Genomic DNA, 14,652 nt, shown 5'->3' with positions numbered 1-14,652 from the left:
GAGAAAGAGCATGAGTGCGTGAGCAAGGGGGGAGGGGGGAGGGCGAAGGGTGACAGAGGGAAGATCTAGCAGAATCCCTGCTGAGTGCAGAGCTCATAGGGGTCTCCATCTTATGACCCGCCCCCATCGTGACGCAAGCCAAAACCAAGCTGATTTATATTTTAAAAGGACCAGACTTCTTTGATGTAGCTCATAAATATCATGATTACTTGTTAAGACAACTGATGTGCAGTCGTGGAAACAAGTGTGTGATGCTAGAAACAGCGTTAATTTGGGGATCCAAAATCCTGCCTTCAGAGTTCTACTCTGCTACTTATTAACTATGGGATCTTGGGCAAGTCATTTAAGTTCTTTGGGTCTCATTTTCCTCACCTGTATAATAGGATTAAATTACATGATCTCTAAAGCCTGGTTAGACCCTACTAGTTTTATTAGTGTAAGTTGTAGATCTATTAGCCATAAAAGAGCAGAATTTGGAAGATGCCATTACTGGCTTTTTTATCCCCATGGGGTAACACAATTGCTTTAATTAAAGTTTTTAAGTTCTAAAGATATTTTTTTCTTTTTCTGTGACAAATTGGAATTACTTTTTATCCCCCCTTACCCAATAAATAAGTGCTGAAAATTTGATTGCTTAAAAGTGTCAATATGCATTAATTCCCCATTAGAATGGGGTTACGTTAAGTATTAAAATGTGCAAACTTGGGGCGCCTGGGTGGTTCAGTTGATTAGGCAACTGCCTTCAGCTCAGGTCATGATTCTGGAGTCCCGGGATCGAGTCCCACATCGGGCCCCCTGCTCAGCAGGGAGTCTGCTTCTCCCACTGACCTCTCTCCTCTCATGCTCTCTCTCATGCTCTCTCTCTCTCAAATAATTAAATAAAATCTTTTTAAAAAATGTGCAAACTTGTGTATGCTATGCAAAGCACTGTTGCTAGTGAAGAATGGAAATATTGAAAAAAAAAATCCTGTCAGATCCAAGCAGACACAAAGCACATGTGAGAATGTTGGCAATAGCAATAGCCTTACAGAGTTTCTTTAATAATTTGTAAAGTAGGTTTTATAAAACAGTAATACTTGGCCACCCATCCAGGTGAGGGTTGTCTTGCCTGGATGGATGGTAAACCACTTGCTTAGCCCCTAATAACAAAACTGAGCTGGGCTCTGTTTGGGGTTGGAAAAGGGGAGAGGGATGTGTATATGTTTTCTCAATTTTCCACAGCAAAGACAATGGTTTTTATTGTTATTATCTATAATCTGTTTTTCTTCTCTGCGTTAGTTTATGTCATTGAGACTATCATCAAGCCCTATTTTTCCTAAGCTGTATTGCTTGCATCATTCATTTTTTTGTTTGCCTTGTAAAATTACATGAAGCAGAGGCCTATTTTCCTTAAATTTAATTTGATTTTCCTAATTTTCCCTGAAATATTTCTAGTTGACATTTTTATCACTTTGTAAGCTTTCCAGTGAAATGTGTCTGAAGATGGGAAATGGAAAAACCAAAAGAGGATGCTGGCAAACTTAGAAGCTTCATGATCTGTTTTTTTTGTTTGTTTGTTTGTTTGTTTTTAAGATTTTATTTATTCACTTGACAGAGAGAGAGAGAGAGATCACAGGCAGGCAGGCAGAGAGAGAGAGAGGGGAAAGCAGGCTCCCCATCAAGCAGAGAGCCTGATGCGGGGCCCGATCCCAGGACCCTGAGATCATGACCTGAGCCAAAGGCAGAGCCTAAATCCACTGACCCACCCAGGTGCCCCACTTTGTGATCTCTTTTAAGCAAACCAGATTTTCTATCTAAAAATAGGAATTAACTAATATTAATTACTGCAAATTTGTAGGTAAAATAAATTATTGTTGTTTTGGAGGTCAAGTCATGGGGCTCAACATAAGAGAGGCAAGCAGACATTAGATACTTCCCAATGGAAGAAAAAAAGAATTGAACCTAAATCTAATGAAGTTCCTAGATCTAATTTTTAATTTACAGGTTTACAGGACATACAGGATAGAATATGGTTTTTAAAAATGATACCCCATGAGGGGCGCCTGGGTGGCTCAGTGGGTTAAAGCCTCTGCCTTCGGCTCAGGTCATGATCTCAGGGTCCTGGGATCGAGCCCCGCATCGGGCTCTCTGCTCAGCAGTGAGCCTGCTTCCCCCTCTTTCTGCCTGCCTCTCTGCCCACTTGTGATCTCTCTCTCTCTCTCTCTCTGTCAAATAAATAAATAAAATCTTTAAAAAAAAAAAAACTATTAAAAAAAAAAATAAAAATGATACCCCATGAGGATACAATCAATAAAACATAGAATGTGGGAAACTCTTTAGGATACATGACTTGCAAACACATTGTAAGAAAAGAAAAACAATAGCAAGATGGAAGGGGAACGTACAGATGAAAAGAAACTTCAGATTAAAAAAGAGGAATGAGTGTGCATGGCTGGCTTAATCAGGGGAGGGTCTGACTTTTGGTCTTGGGGTCGTGAGTTCAAGCCCCATGTTGAGTATAGAGATTACTTAAATAACTAAATAAACTTAAAAGAATGATGCAAGCAATATGGCTTAGTGAAATAGGCTTGGGGCGCCTGGGTGGCTCAGTGAGTTAAGCCTCTGCCTTCTGCTCAGGTCATGATCTCAGGGTCCTGGGATTGAGCCCCCGCATCGGGCTCTCTACTCAGCGGGGAGCCTGCTTCCCCCTCTCTCTGCGTGCCTCTCTGCCTGCTTGTGATCTCTATCTCTGTCAAATAAATAAATAAAATCTTTAAAAAAAATAGGCTTGGGACACCTGGGTGGCTCAGTTGGTTGGACGACTGCTTTCGGCTCAGGTCATGATCCTGGAGTCTCGGGATCGAGTCCCGCATCGGGCTCCCAGCTCCATGGGGAGTCTGCTTCTCCTTCTGACCTTCTCCTCACTCATGCTCTCTCTCATTGCCTCTCTCTCTCACTCAAATAAATAATAAATAAAATCTTTAAAAAAATAGGCTTAATGATATTCTCAATAACAAAATATACAAGGGAGAAGAAAGCTAATTGTTCCTTGCTGGTTAATTAAGTACTTAAATATTCAGACAGACAGTTAAAAAATATGAAGTTTGTGAGAGAATTTGAGTATGGATTTATAGTTGTTGAGTATGGATTTATAGTTGAGTATGGGTTTACATTTTATGTGAATAATTATGGTTTTTAAAAAATGTCTTTATCTTTTAGAGAAATATAATGAAATATTTACCAATAAAGAGGTTGTTTTTTTTTTTTTTTAAGATTTTATTTATTTGCCACAGAGAGAGATAGAGAAAGCAGAAGCAGGGGAGGTGGCAGGCAAAGAGAGAAGCAGGCTTGCCATTGAGTAGGGAGCCCGATGTGAGACTTGTTAGTCAGACTCACATCATCACCTGTTTGCTTTCAGTGATAGTCAAGACTTGGCCTTCCTTGTTCCTTCACAACTCCTTCAGGCAGGTATGTGCCACCCACCACGCAGAGGAATCTTAAAAACGCAAATCTGATGGTCACCTGGGTGGCTTAGTTGGTTAAGCCTTCTGCCCAGATCATGATCTCATGGGTCATGATCTCTTGGGTCCTGGGATGGAGCCCCATGTTGCGCTTCATGCTCTGTGGGGAGTCTGCTTGAAGATTCTTTCCCTCTACCTCTCCCCCAGTTTCTGGGAGCTTGCATGCCCATGCACTCTCAAATAAATAAATTCATGTTTTTTGTTGTTGTTGTTGTTTTAAGATTTTATTTATTTGACAAGGAGAGCACAAGCAGGGGGAGCAAGAGAGGGAGAAGCAGGCCCTCTGCTGATCAGGGAGCCTGGTACGGGGCATGATCCCACGACTCTGGGATCATGACCTGAGACAAAGGCAGATGCTTAACTGACTGAGCCACCCAGGCAACCCTCAAATAAATAAATCTTTTTTTAAAAAACTCTGCAAATCTGATCTTTTACTCCCCTGCTTACAACTCCACAATGACTAAGTATAAAAGCCAGCATTACATGTAAATTCTCCACTTTATGACACAGACTCTTTATCTTTCCAGATTTATTACCCTAGGCTCCTCCTTCTATTCATGCTACAGTAGGGGAGGAAAAATCTTTTCCCTTCTGCACTTCAAGCTTCTTGGCTGGGGCTCTGTAACAAAATACAGATCAACAAGAGAAAAGCATACAAATTTATTTAATATAAGTTTTATGTGACATGGGAGGCTTGATAAAGAGAAGAAGACCTGAAGAAGTGGTTAAACTATGTTAGATTTGATGAACAGTGGAAAGTTGTGAGAAAAAAATGTTATAGGACAAAAAGATAAAGAGCTGAGGGTTGTAAACTGGGAAAACTCAGCAAGGCCTGTTTGTTCAGTTTTCTCTTGACCTCCTCCATCTTTGGAGATAATAATGCTCAGGTACAGGGAGAGCAACTCTCACATGAGAGTCTTCTGATCTACTTCAGAAGAAAAAGGGGGAGATCATGGAGTTCTTCCCGTACCTGTTATTTCTTAGGTTTTGTTTCTTGTGTTTTGTCACATATTCACTATGCCAAGTTTCCATATTTTGGTGTGGTATGTCCTGTACCCCATCATTACACCATGGAGTTCATAGTGTACCTCAACATACCACTCTTTCATGTCTCCATACATAGGAACATGCTATTTCCCCTGCAACATGTCAGGTTACTTGTTGGTTTGCAACCTCAGAGATTCCTGGGTGAAATCTGAAACCAGGTCCTGTACATGGAGGGCAGGAAAGACTAAAGAAAGAGGCATACCACTCAAAACTGGCAGTAGGTAGTTTTACTTTTTTTAATTTTTAATTTTTTTAAGATTTTATTTATTTGACACAGAGAGATCACAAGTAGGCAGAGAGGCAGGCAGAGAGAGAGGAGGAAGCAGGATTCCCGCCAAGCAGGGAGACCAATGCAGGGCTCGATCCCAGGACCCTGAGATCATGACCTGAGCCGAAGGCAGAGGCTTAACCCATTGAGCCACCCAGGCGCCCCAGTAGGTAGTTTTGGTAAGCAAGGAAATTTACTTATGAGGCTTTTCTTGGGTGGCTTGCAAGATGAGTAGATCTCTGGACCCATCATCTTAAAGTTCATATAGAAGCTATAAGTGAGCTCAGTCACATATACCATCCAGATGGTCTCAACAACAACTCTCTACAGACCATGTCCTTGGAATAGTTCCCACTGTGGAACTAGACAGAATGTACATTTCAGGGATGGGAAAGGGTGAGGAGCCTCTGATTGCACAGCTCCATTTCATGGGTCAATTAGTGTCACGTCCTTTTGATTACCTCCTTCAACACTATTCACCATTAAGCTACTCTGACCTATACAAGCTGAGTTTGAGTTAATTTTTCTTTCTTCTACCACCAAATCTGATAGTTACTTCTAGGTACTTAGTAGTAGTAACCCTTAGTTCCTTGTATTTTAATCATTTAAGTAAAGGAAGAAAAAATAATTTTGTGTCTAGTAAGTTCTTGGCAGGGACCCCTATAACAAAAAAGATAGATTAATGAGAAAAACAGAAGTTTATTACATGTATATCTTATATATACATGTGAGGTACCCAGGGAAAAATGAGTAACTCAAAGCAATGGCTTAGAGCTGCAGTTTATATGCCATTTTCAGCAGAAAAGGAAGTAAGTTCAGGAAGACCAGTCAGTTATGGGGTGATGACCAGGAAAAGCCCAGTAAACAAGAGATTTGTTGCACTGCAGTTTTATTTCCATGCCTTCTTCATTGGTAATGGTCTAAAGTTGTCTCCTGGGATTAACTCTTTTCTTTCCTGTAGACAGAGGAAGGAAACATTTGAAAATTTTTGTCCTGCTTTTAGGTAAATAGGAGAGCCAGAAGCTTTTCTTGTATCTGCTTCTCATTGCCTTTAGCTCAAAAAAAAAAAAGTCCTTATGCCAAAGTGGCACATTTTAAGGCAGCATATTCTGCTGCCCTTCATTTACATATAATTTTCCTTTACCAGAATGTAAGATTTTAGTACAGAGACTGTTTTGTTCATTTCTGTTTCCCCAGGAGCCTAGCAGACTGGCATAAAGCTCTCCACTAATAGCTGCTGAGTGGCTGGCTGAATGGAGTGCATGGTAATTAAAATAGAATTTGAAAAGGTAGAGTAGAGACAGGGAACAGGAAGAGTTTATTGCAAAACTTTGGGCCATTGTGTTTGCACATTATTTTGGCCCATATTTCTTTTTTTTTCTTTTTTTTTTTAAGATTTTATTTATTTATTTGACAGAGAGATCACAAGCAGGCAGAGAGGCAGGCAGAGAGAGAGGAGGAAGCAGGCTCCCTGCTGAGCAGAGAGCCCGATGCGGGGCTCGATCACAGGACTCCGAGACCATGACCTGAGCCGAAGGCAGCGGCTTAACCCACTGAGCCACCCAGGCACCCCGGCCCATATTTCTTATTTTAACATTTTCAGAAATGGAAAATCTTACAAAAACTCCTATTTCTGGCCCTGGATCAAACAGTCTGTGAGCCATAAAAGGAGGAGTTTAAATGAAGTGACCAGTTGGTTAATGGAACTTAGAATGGAAACCTATTTTCTTGGAAGCTGTATTAGATGCTTGTATTTTCCATTTGAGCCAAGGCTTCCGGATCTTTTCTTTGCTGCTGCCTTGCCTTAGGTAATCCTTTTAATGGGACTGTGCCCAGGTTATCTGTGAAACAGGTTGGGTTTTGAAATTTAATAAAATAAAACTTTGTGCTTTAATACTTTTGTTTGAAAGGCATTCCAGCAATGCAGCTGTTAACCAACCTTAATAGCTGCATTGGCAATAGCAGCTCCTGGCGGCACAGGATGATTTTCTTTTATTGATCACTTTGGTGTTTGGCTCAGGCAGGCAGTGATATGTCCAGGTATTACATACAATAGGATAAGAGTTAAATGGTGATAGTGATGGACAGTAGTTTCCTTTTTTTTTTTTTTAAGATTTTATTTATTTATTAGAGAGATCACAAGTAGGTAGAGAGGCAGACAGAGTGGGAGGGGAGGAAGCAGGCTCCCTGCTGAGCAGAGAACCTGATGCAGAGCTTGATCCCAGGACCCTGAGATCATGACCTGAGCCAAAGGCAGAGGCTTAACCCACTGAGCCACCCAGGTGCCTCAGTTTCCATTGTTTTTAAGTCATCTATTTCTTGTTTTAGTTAGACCTGAGAGCGCTGAGAGGGAGTTCTTAGGGCCAGTAGAAAAGTAGGTTTATAGAAAGACTTCAGAGGGGTAAATTAACCCCTAGATATTGTAGGCTACATTTGGTGTGTATTTTGGGGGGAAAGTATCTGAGGTTTCTATTGGATTCTGAGAGCATGTTCTGTTATCAAAACATTCAAGAAACACTATGTAAGGGATATGGCTTTTCTCAGTCATGTAGAACACATATGTTCTTTTAAAAAATATTTTATTTATTTATTTGAGAGAGAGAGAGTGAGAGAGGGAAAGCACAGAGGAAGAATGAGAGGGAGAAGCAGACTCCCAGCTGAGCAGGAGTCTGATGTAGGGCTCGATCCTAGGACCCTGAGATCATGACCTGAGCCAAAGTCAGAGGCTTTAACCCACTGAGCCACCCAGGTGCCCGAACACATATGTTCTTTAAAGCTTTTTATTAAAAGGATTTTGATTTTAAGATATACTACTTATGTTTTCATTATATAACCTTTTATTACAGTAGTATTGCATGTGCACTCTAGACATTTAGAAAAATTAGGTAAGCAAAAGAAGCAAATAAAAACCACTCTCGGGGTGCCTGGGTGGCTCAGTAGTTTAAGTATCTGACTCTTGGTTTCTGTTCAGGTCATGATCTCAGGGTTGTGAGATCTGTGCTGGGCGTGGAATCTCTTGGGATTCTTTCTCCCTCTCCTGACCTCTCTCCCTCTCTAAAAACAAAAACAAACAAACGAAAAACCATTCTCAATTATTCAGAGATACACTCTATAGCAAGTTGGTGAATAACCTTCCAGACTTCTACGCAGGTTGACAGATCCAACTATCTAAACCTAGGAAAATGTCTCAATATAGGTGAGAATCATTAATATGCCTAGTGTATAAGAGCTCTACTGAAGTGACAGAAAATCTATAGAGAATTGTCAAGAAAATGGGAGGAAATACAAGTAGTCAATAAATATATATTAAAAAGTATTCATTCTCAAATTTAAGAAATACGAGTGAAAATAAGATAATATTTCTCATCTATCAGGTGGCAAAGATTATATAGAATAATATCAGACTGTTAGGAAGGTTTCATAGAAATAGAAATATATGGTACTTTCATAGAAATAGAAATAAATGGTACTTTCTGGTAGGTAATTTGGAAGTTATGTGCTTGGAACTTGCTATAGGCTCAGGCAGGCAGTGCTGTTTCCACTCATAACCCTTTCCCCCCTTATGCTGACCATTTTCTGCAATTCCTGTAGGCATACTTAACACAATGTATAATTTATCTCTAGGTTTGCTTTTCTTGGAGCTGTGAAAGCATCTCTGAATTTGCCTTTTAGAATATTAATTCCTCTAGGGAAAGAAATACACTTTTCTATTATAAAGAATGCCTCTTGACTTCAGTCAAACACTGGATAAACATTAGATCAGTCTAGATCAGTGATTCTCAACTCTGCAACAAGGTGGCACTATGCCTTGAGAGGGAATGTCAGTTGTCCTGACAAGAGAAAGGGAGGGATGGCCTGGGCTGGACAGGGCCAGGTGTATAAGACATCCTGCTATGCACAGGGATATTCACTTAGGTGAAAAACCTACATGTTTATTATTGTCTGAGTCTGAAATGGAACTCAGTTACACCATTGTTTTCATGTTCTTAACATGGTTTTAATATACACAGAACATTCCTGGTTTACAGTTACTGGGTAAAGTGAGGAAAGAATGTTTTTGTTCTGAACAACTACCAACCTTTGTTCACATTACAGAGGATCAAGTTACCAGAAGCAGCTGCTCTCTCTCTCTTTCTCTCTGGAATCACCAATACAGCATACCTGTATCAATTTGTATTTGTCACAGAAGGTTAACATAAAGCTGCAGGGATTTGGCTATCCCATATGTCTCCTAGTCACCTACTATAGCTATGCCCCAACACTTACACATTGAAACATGTATGTTTAAATTAATTTCCTTTTGTTTTTATTCTAAATTATAATTAGGTCATTATGTTGACTTTTAAATTGAAATATAATTAACATGGGGCACCTGGGTGACTCAGTGGGTTAAAGCCTCTGCCTTCGGCTCAGGTCATGATCCCAGGGTCCTGGGATCAAGCCCCGCATCTGCTCTCTGTTCCGCAGGGAGCCTGCTTCCTCCTCTCTCTCTCTGCCTGCCTCTCTGCCTACTTGTGATCTCTGTCTGTCAAATAAATAAATAAAATCTTAAAAGAAATATAATTAACATACTGTGAAATTCATCTTTTAAAATGTATAATTTGGTGGGTTTAGCATATTCACAAAGTTGTGTAACCATACCAATATCTAATTCTAGAACATGTTTGTCACCCCTGGAAGAAATCTATTACCCATTAATCCATTCCCCTTCCTCTAGGTCCCTGGCAACCATGAAATCTTTCTGTCTCTATGGATTTGTCTTTTCTGAACATTTCATGTAGATAGGATCTTACCTTATCTCACCTTTTGTGTCTGTCTTCTTTCACTTAGCATGTTTTTAAGATTCATCCATGTTGTAGCATGTATCAGTACCTCCTGCCTTTTTATGGGCGAATAACATACTGATTTTTTGAAATCATACGGGTAGAAAGTTACATAACCTGTGTATTTCATTTCAGGATTGAAAAGAAAGTGTTAGCAAAATCTTTATTATAGAAAGGAGCATTGGATCAGAGCCACACCGATTTAGCCAGAAAGACAGGACCCATAATTGTAAAAAGGCAAGTAACAATCATAGCAAACACATTGTGTTATCAGGGGATAGTTAAATTTTCTGGGACAAAATGTGGTCAGGTAATGATTAGGCAGAGATTAGATACGAGAGGTAGATCCATATGAGTGATCCTATTCAGTTAGCGGATTGGTAAGGTCTGGAATGAGATGCAGCCGTTCCAAAGTTAAACTGCCACCTTCATAGGATAGTTCCCCATCTCAAGTGATCTCCATCAAGTAGACCTTTCCTTTCAGCAGACCCTGCCAGTGATGAAGGGAATCAGTAAGTAAAGTGATTCTTCTGAACTGAATGGATGGCTCCCTGGTGGCAACCTAAGGGGATGAGTTTTGCGGAGCAAAGCTGATAGCTGCCGATACCGACCTCTGGTGGAACTTGGCCGCCATTTGTCCCGAGCGCCTTTGCCCAAGACATTTAGGCCCATCCCGGGTGCCGTAGTGGGGCCCTCGCTCAGCTGTTGTGGGGCGGGGCTGCTGCTGACCATGGCTGGCGAGCTTGAGAACTCCAAAGCTCTGAGTGGGTTGCTGAACGGCCTGGCCCAGGAAGCTTTCTATGGGCACCAAGGCATCACGGAAGAGCTGCTGCGGAGCCAGCTCTATCCCGAGGTGTCACTCGAGGAGTTCCGCCCCTTTCTGGCGAAGATGAGGGGGATTCTTAAGGTATCCGTCCTCCCCGCAGCTGCGGCCGCTGAGCGAAACCCCTTCCCCTCCGCTCTCAGATTGGGCACCCCAGAAGCTGAGAAGGCTTTCCTTCTTACACCTCCACTCCGTGGGCTCTACATTATACTTCTTCAGATGCGGGGAGCTCGCTCCGTCGCCGCCTCTCACTTTCTTAAGGGTGATCCCTTTCTGCTCAAGCTCCCTGCCCCGGAGCAGACACGAACAGGCAGGACTCTGGGCTTTTTCTCGATTTTTTTCTCTATTGTTGTGTGGGCAGCAATTTCGAGTTGCTTTGGCAAATCTGTGCCAACTTTAATTTAATTAAAATTAAAGAGCTGTTAAGTCTAGCTTTCCGAGGTTGTGGAAGTGGGGAGTGTTAAAGTGAGCCACTGCATGCTGGGATAGAGGGTGGAGGATTCGCCGGAGTGAACCCCTGTCAAGTAGTGCATGGTATGGTTAAAAGAGCGCATTTACTAGCTTGAAGTCAAAGTATAAGTCAGCCTGTCCAGTAAACATGTAATGAGAGCTAAACATATAATTAAATTTTCTAAAAGCCACATTAAAAAAAGTTAAAAAGAAACAGATGAAATTAATTTTATTACATTTAACCCAGTGGATCCAAAGTATTATCTCTTTTCATGTAATGGACATACAAAATGTTAATAAGGTATTTTATTTTATTTTTTTCGCCGAGTCTTTGAAATGTATACATTTTACACTTAAAGCGCATGTCATTTTGTACTAGCCAGATTTCAAGTGACCAGTAGTTACCTGTGGCCATTGAACAACACAGTTTCAGACTGAGAGCTAGTCACCTGAATGAATCCAGTGCCGAAGTATACTCTAGAGATAGACAATAAAAATGATTTTCGATTTTTGTGGGCCTTCTGTGAGGAACTGTACTAGGTGGACACCCATTTTAAAGAATAGGAAACAGGCTCAGGGCGTCTAAGTCTAGTTAGTCTAAACTCATACTTTGATTAAAGATGGCGTTGAAATTTCATCTGTTTTTTTGCATCTGCTATTTGTTTTGAAACTGCTTAGGCTTTAAGAGGCATTTTTTTTTTTTTTTTAAACTGCTTTTGTTTATAGGACTTGAATCCGGCGGGGGGTGGGGTGGGGGGTGGGGGGTGGTGGTGGAGGCAAAACAGTTATTTCACAAAAAGTAAATGGACTGTCTCATGGAAATATTAGAGGTATTATCTCAGGTGTGATCCTAGACATTCTGAGTAATTTTATTTTATTTTAAAGATTTTAAGTATTTTTTAAGATTTTATTTATTTATTTGACAGAGATCACAAGTAGGCAGAGAGGCAGGCAGAGAAAGGGGGAAGCAGGCTCCTGGCTGAGCAGAGAGCCTGTTGGGGGCTCGATCCCAGGACCGAGATCATGACCTGAGCGGAAGACAGAGGCTTAACCTACTGAGCCACCCAGGCGCCCCTGTTTTAAAGATTTTAAAGAAATCTCTATATACCCAGTGTGGGGCTTGATCTCACAAACCCGAAATCAAGAGTTGTGTGCTCTACCGATTAAGCCAGTCAGGCACCCCTATTCTAATTTTAATTGATATCATAAAGACTAATGAATGCCTTTTGTTTCTATCAAATCTTATTCTCCAAGTGGTCAGAAAAGGTTTCCTAGAGAATTTGACTTCTTACCTGGGATTTTGAGGTGTTTGCTAAGCCTGTAAGGGGGATGAAGATGAGGGACTGTAGGCCAAGAAGTAAGAACAGCACGTATATAGGCAATATCTTAGGAATTCCAAACACTGGGGGCTACTGCTCTTTAGGTGGACGGTATGATTATTTTGCTTGGTAGTGAGGTAAGAATTGCAGGCTACCCAGAGAAGACATTGCCTGGAAACACTCTCTTACTTACTTTTGAATATATTGATGAATAATATCCAAGTATTGCTCTTTCTGCTTTCAGTCTTCTGTCTGAGGATGGAATACTTCAGTTTTCTGAGGAATTTTGAAGAGCTGAAGTAATTTTGAAGTAGTTGAAGAGCTGGCATGGCTCAGTTGGTGCTGGGAGTAGAACAGAAGATTTATTTGTCTGTGCTTCTGTGCTTTGCAGAATAGCCTCTGTATAGCCAATTGAGATACCAAGGGGAAAAAACCTTTGTTTTTTTGACCTAGGGCTGAAACTATGGGTTCTAGATGACATCTAGTTCCAATCTTCACTTACCTTTTAAGCAACACTGAGTTACAAACATCTCTCTAATTTTTGAGAAAGCATAAAAAGCAAACAGGATTTTTATATAGAAGTCTTTGAGCATGTTCTTCTGCAGTAAGAGAACACACAAGCAATCATGATACAAGGTTGCTGTAGTATTTGGAAATAGAGATCTGAGTAAGCTACTGTGGACAGAAAGAGGCAATAGCTCTTTTGGGCAGGTTCTTGGAAATGCCATTTTTGCTGCTCTTGAAGAAAGTGTAGAATAATTTAGACTGAAATGAGGGGCAACCATATAGGGCATTCTAGGTTAAGAAAATAGGAGTAAGGCAGGAAAATGGTAACTAGTCCAATGGAGCAGGTTCAGGAAATAGTAAATATGTTCAATTTGACAATAGCATCGTGGTATCCAATATGTATTGGTGGAGGAGCCAAGAAAAAAATGAAGCAACCTTTTATTTCTTTATTTCTGCTAACCATAATTCCTGCTCTCTAGCTGGGCATACTTTCTTCTTTTTTTTTTTTTTGCAGCAAAATACTTAATAACAAAATTTATCATTGGGGGCACCTGGGTAGCATAATCTGTTAAGTGGCCGTCTCTGGGTTTCGGCTCGGGTCGTGATCTCAGGGTTGTGGGATGGAGCCCCGTGTTAGGCTCCCCGGTCAGTAGGGAGTCTGCTTGGGACTCTCTGTCCTTGTCTCCTTCAACCCCTCTCCCCCTGCTCATGCCCTCTCTAAAATAGATGGATAAATCTTTAAAAAAAAGAAATTTTTTTTATCATAATCATTTTGAAGTGTACAGTTCAGTGGTATTAAATACATTTATAATATTGTGCATCCATTACCACCATCCATATCTATAACTCTTTTCATCCTGTGAAACTGGAATTCTGTACCCATTAAACACTAACCCCATAACCGCCATTCTACTGTTTATGATTTTGACTACTCTTAAGTATCTCATGTAAGTGGAATCATGAAGTATTTCTTTTTTTGTGTGTGTGGACGACTTACTTTCTTAAAAAAAAAAAGAGTTCTGATTTCTTTACATCCTTGCCAACACTTGATATTTTCTGGTTTTGTTTTGATACGAGCCATCCTTATAAGGTGAGCAGGGTATACATTTTTACATGTGATAACAGCAGAATTAAAAACATTTTTTTCTTTTATCTTTGTGGAGTCGCAGCTATCTTTTTTTTTTTTTAAAGATTTTATTTATTTATTTGACAGAAATCACAAGTAAGCAGAGAGGCAGGCAGAGAGAGAGGAGGAAGCAGGCTCCCTGCTGAGCAGAGAGCCCGATGTGGGGCTTGATCCCAGGACTCTGGGATCATGACCTGAGCCGAAGGCAGAGGCTTAACCCACTGAGCCACCCAGGCGCCCCGAGTCGCAGCTATCTTGAATTCAACATGCAGGCTAGAAGAGCAGAGAAGAAAATAAAAAAATGAAGGAGTTTGAGCAAAGGAAACAAACTGAGGATAAAAGTGGAGTAGTACCTTATCTCGTTTGGTGGCCACACCTTTCAGTCATCTGTAGAGAATCAAATTCTGTGAAGAAAGTGAAAGTGAGAGGAACAACAGGAGTAGGAGGAAAGGATGTTTAACTCCCGGCAGGGAATAGGATATACGTGTTAGGTTCCTTATTGCAGTCATTTATAGGCTGTGTTTCATATATCCCGAGCTGCAGAGTTTCCTTCTGACCTTCACATTGTGTGCCCAGATGTATTGTACTGATCGTGGCATTTGTACTAGTCTCTGTTTTCCGCTTGGAAGTTTTCCTATCCTACTTGGCTGGGACATGGATCCTCTCTAGCCCTACCTATTGCTCGCAAGAGGGGACACCTTTCATCAGTTTGTATATACCTGAAGCTGGCCATTTGTTTGCTCCAGTTTTGTTTTTGGTAGCTCCTGAGGGGCAGTGAAACCAGTAAAT

At 40.8% G+C, this 14,652-nt stretch overlaps 1 protein-coding gene across 9 annotated transcripts in view; it reads left to right on the top strand.

Annotated features, from left to right (window-relative positions):
- Window positions 1-10,333: 10,333 nt before the first annotated feature.
- The window catches only part of COMMD1 (copper metabolism domain containing 1), a 233,439-nt gene continuing 229,120 nt past the window's right edge, over window positions 10,334-14,652 (top strand). For all 9 annotated transcript variants that reach the window (XR_007130338.1, XR_007130337.1, XR_007130339.1 and 6 more), the window contains exon 1: window positions 10,334-10,545. Coding sequence is in view for 6 of the 9 variants with exons in the window: in XM_047746844.1 (XP_047602800.1) it covers window positions 10,369-10,545 (177 nt within the window). In the remaining 3 variants the exon portion in view is untranslated. The remainder of the gene's footprint in view (window positions 10,546-14,652) is intronic.

This window comes from Lutra lutra, chromosome 9 (genome assembly GCF_902655055.1).
Source record: "Lutra lutra chromosome 9, mLutLut1.2, whole genome shotgun sequence".
NCBI classification, from domain to species: Eukaryota; Metazoa; Chordata; class Mammalia; order Carnivora; family Mustelidae; genus Lutra; species Lutra lutra.
Note: the sequence above shows the minus strand (reverse complement) of the source record. Positions and strands in the feature narration are given on the sequence as shown.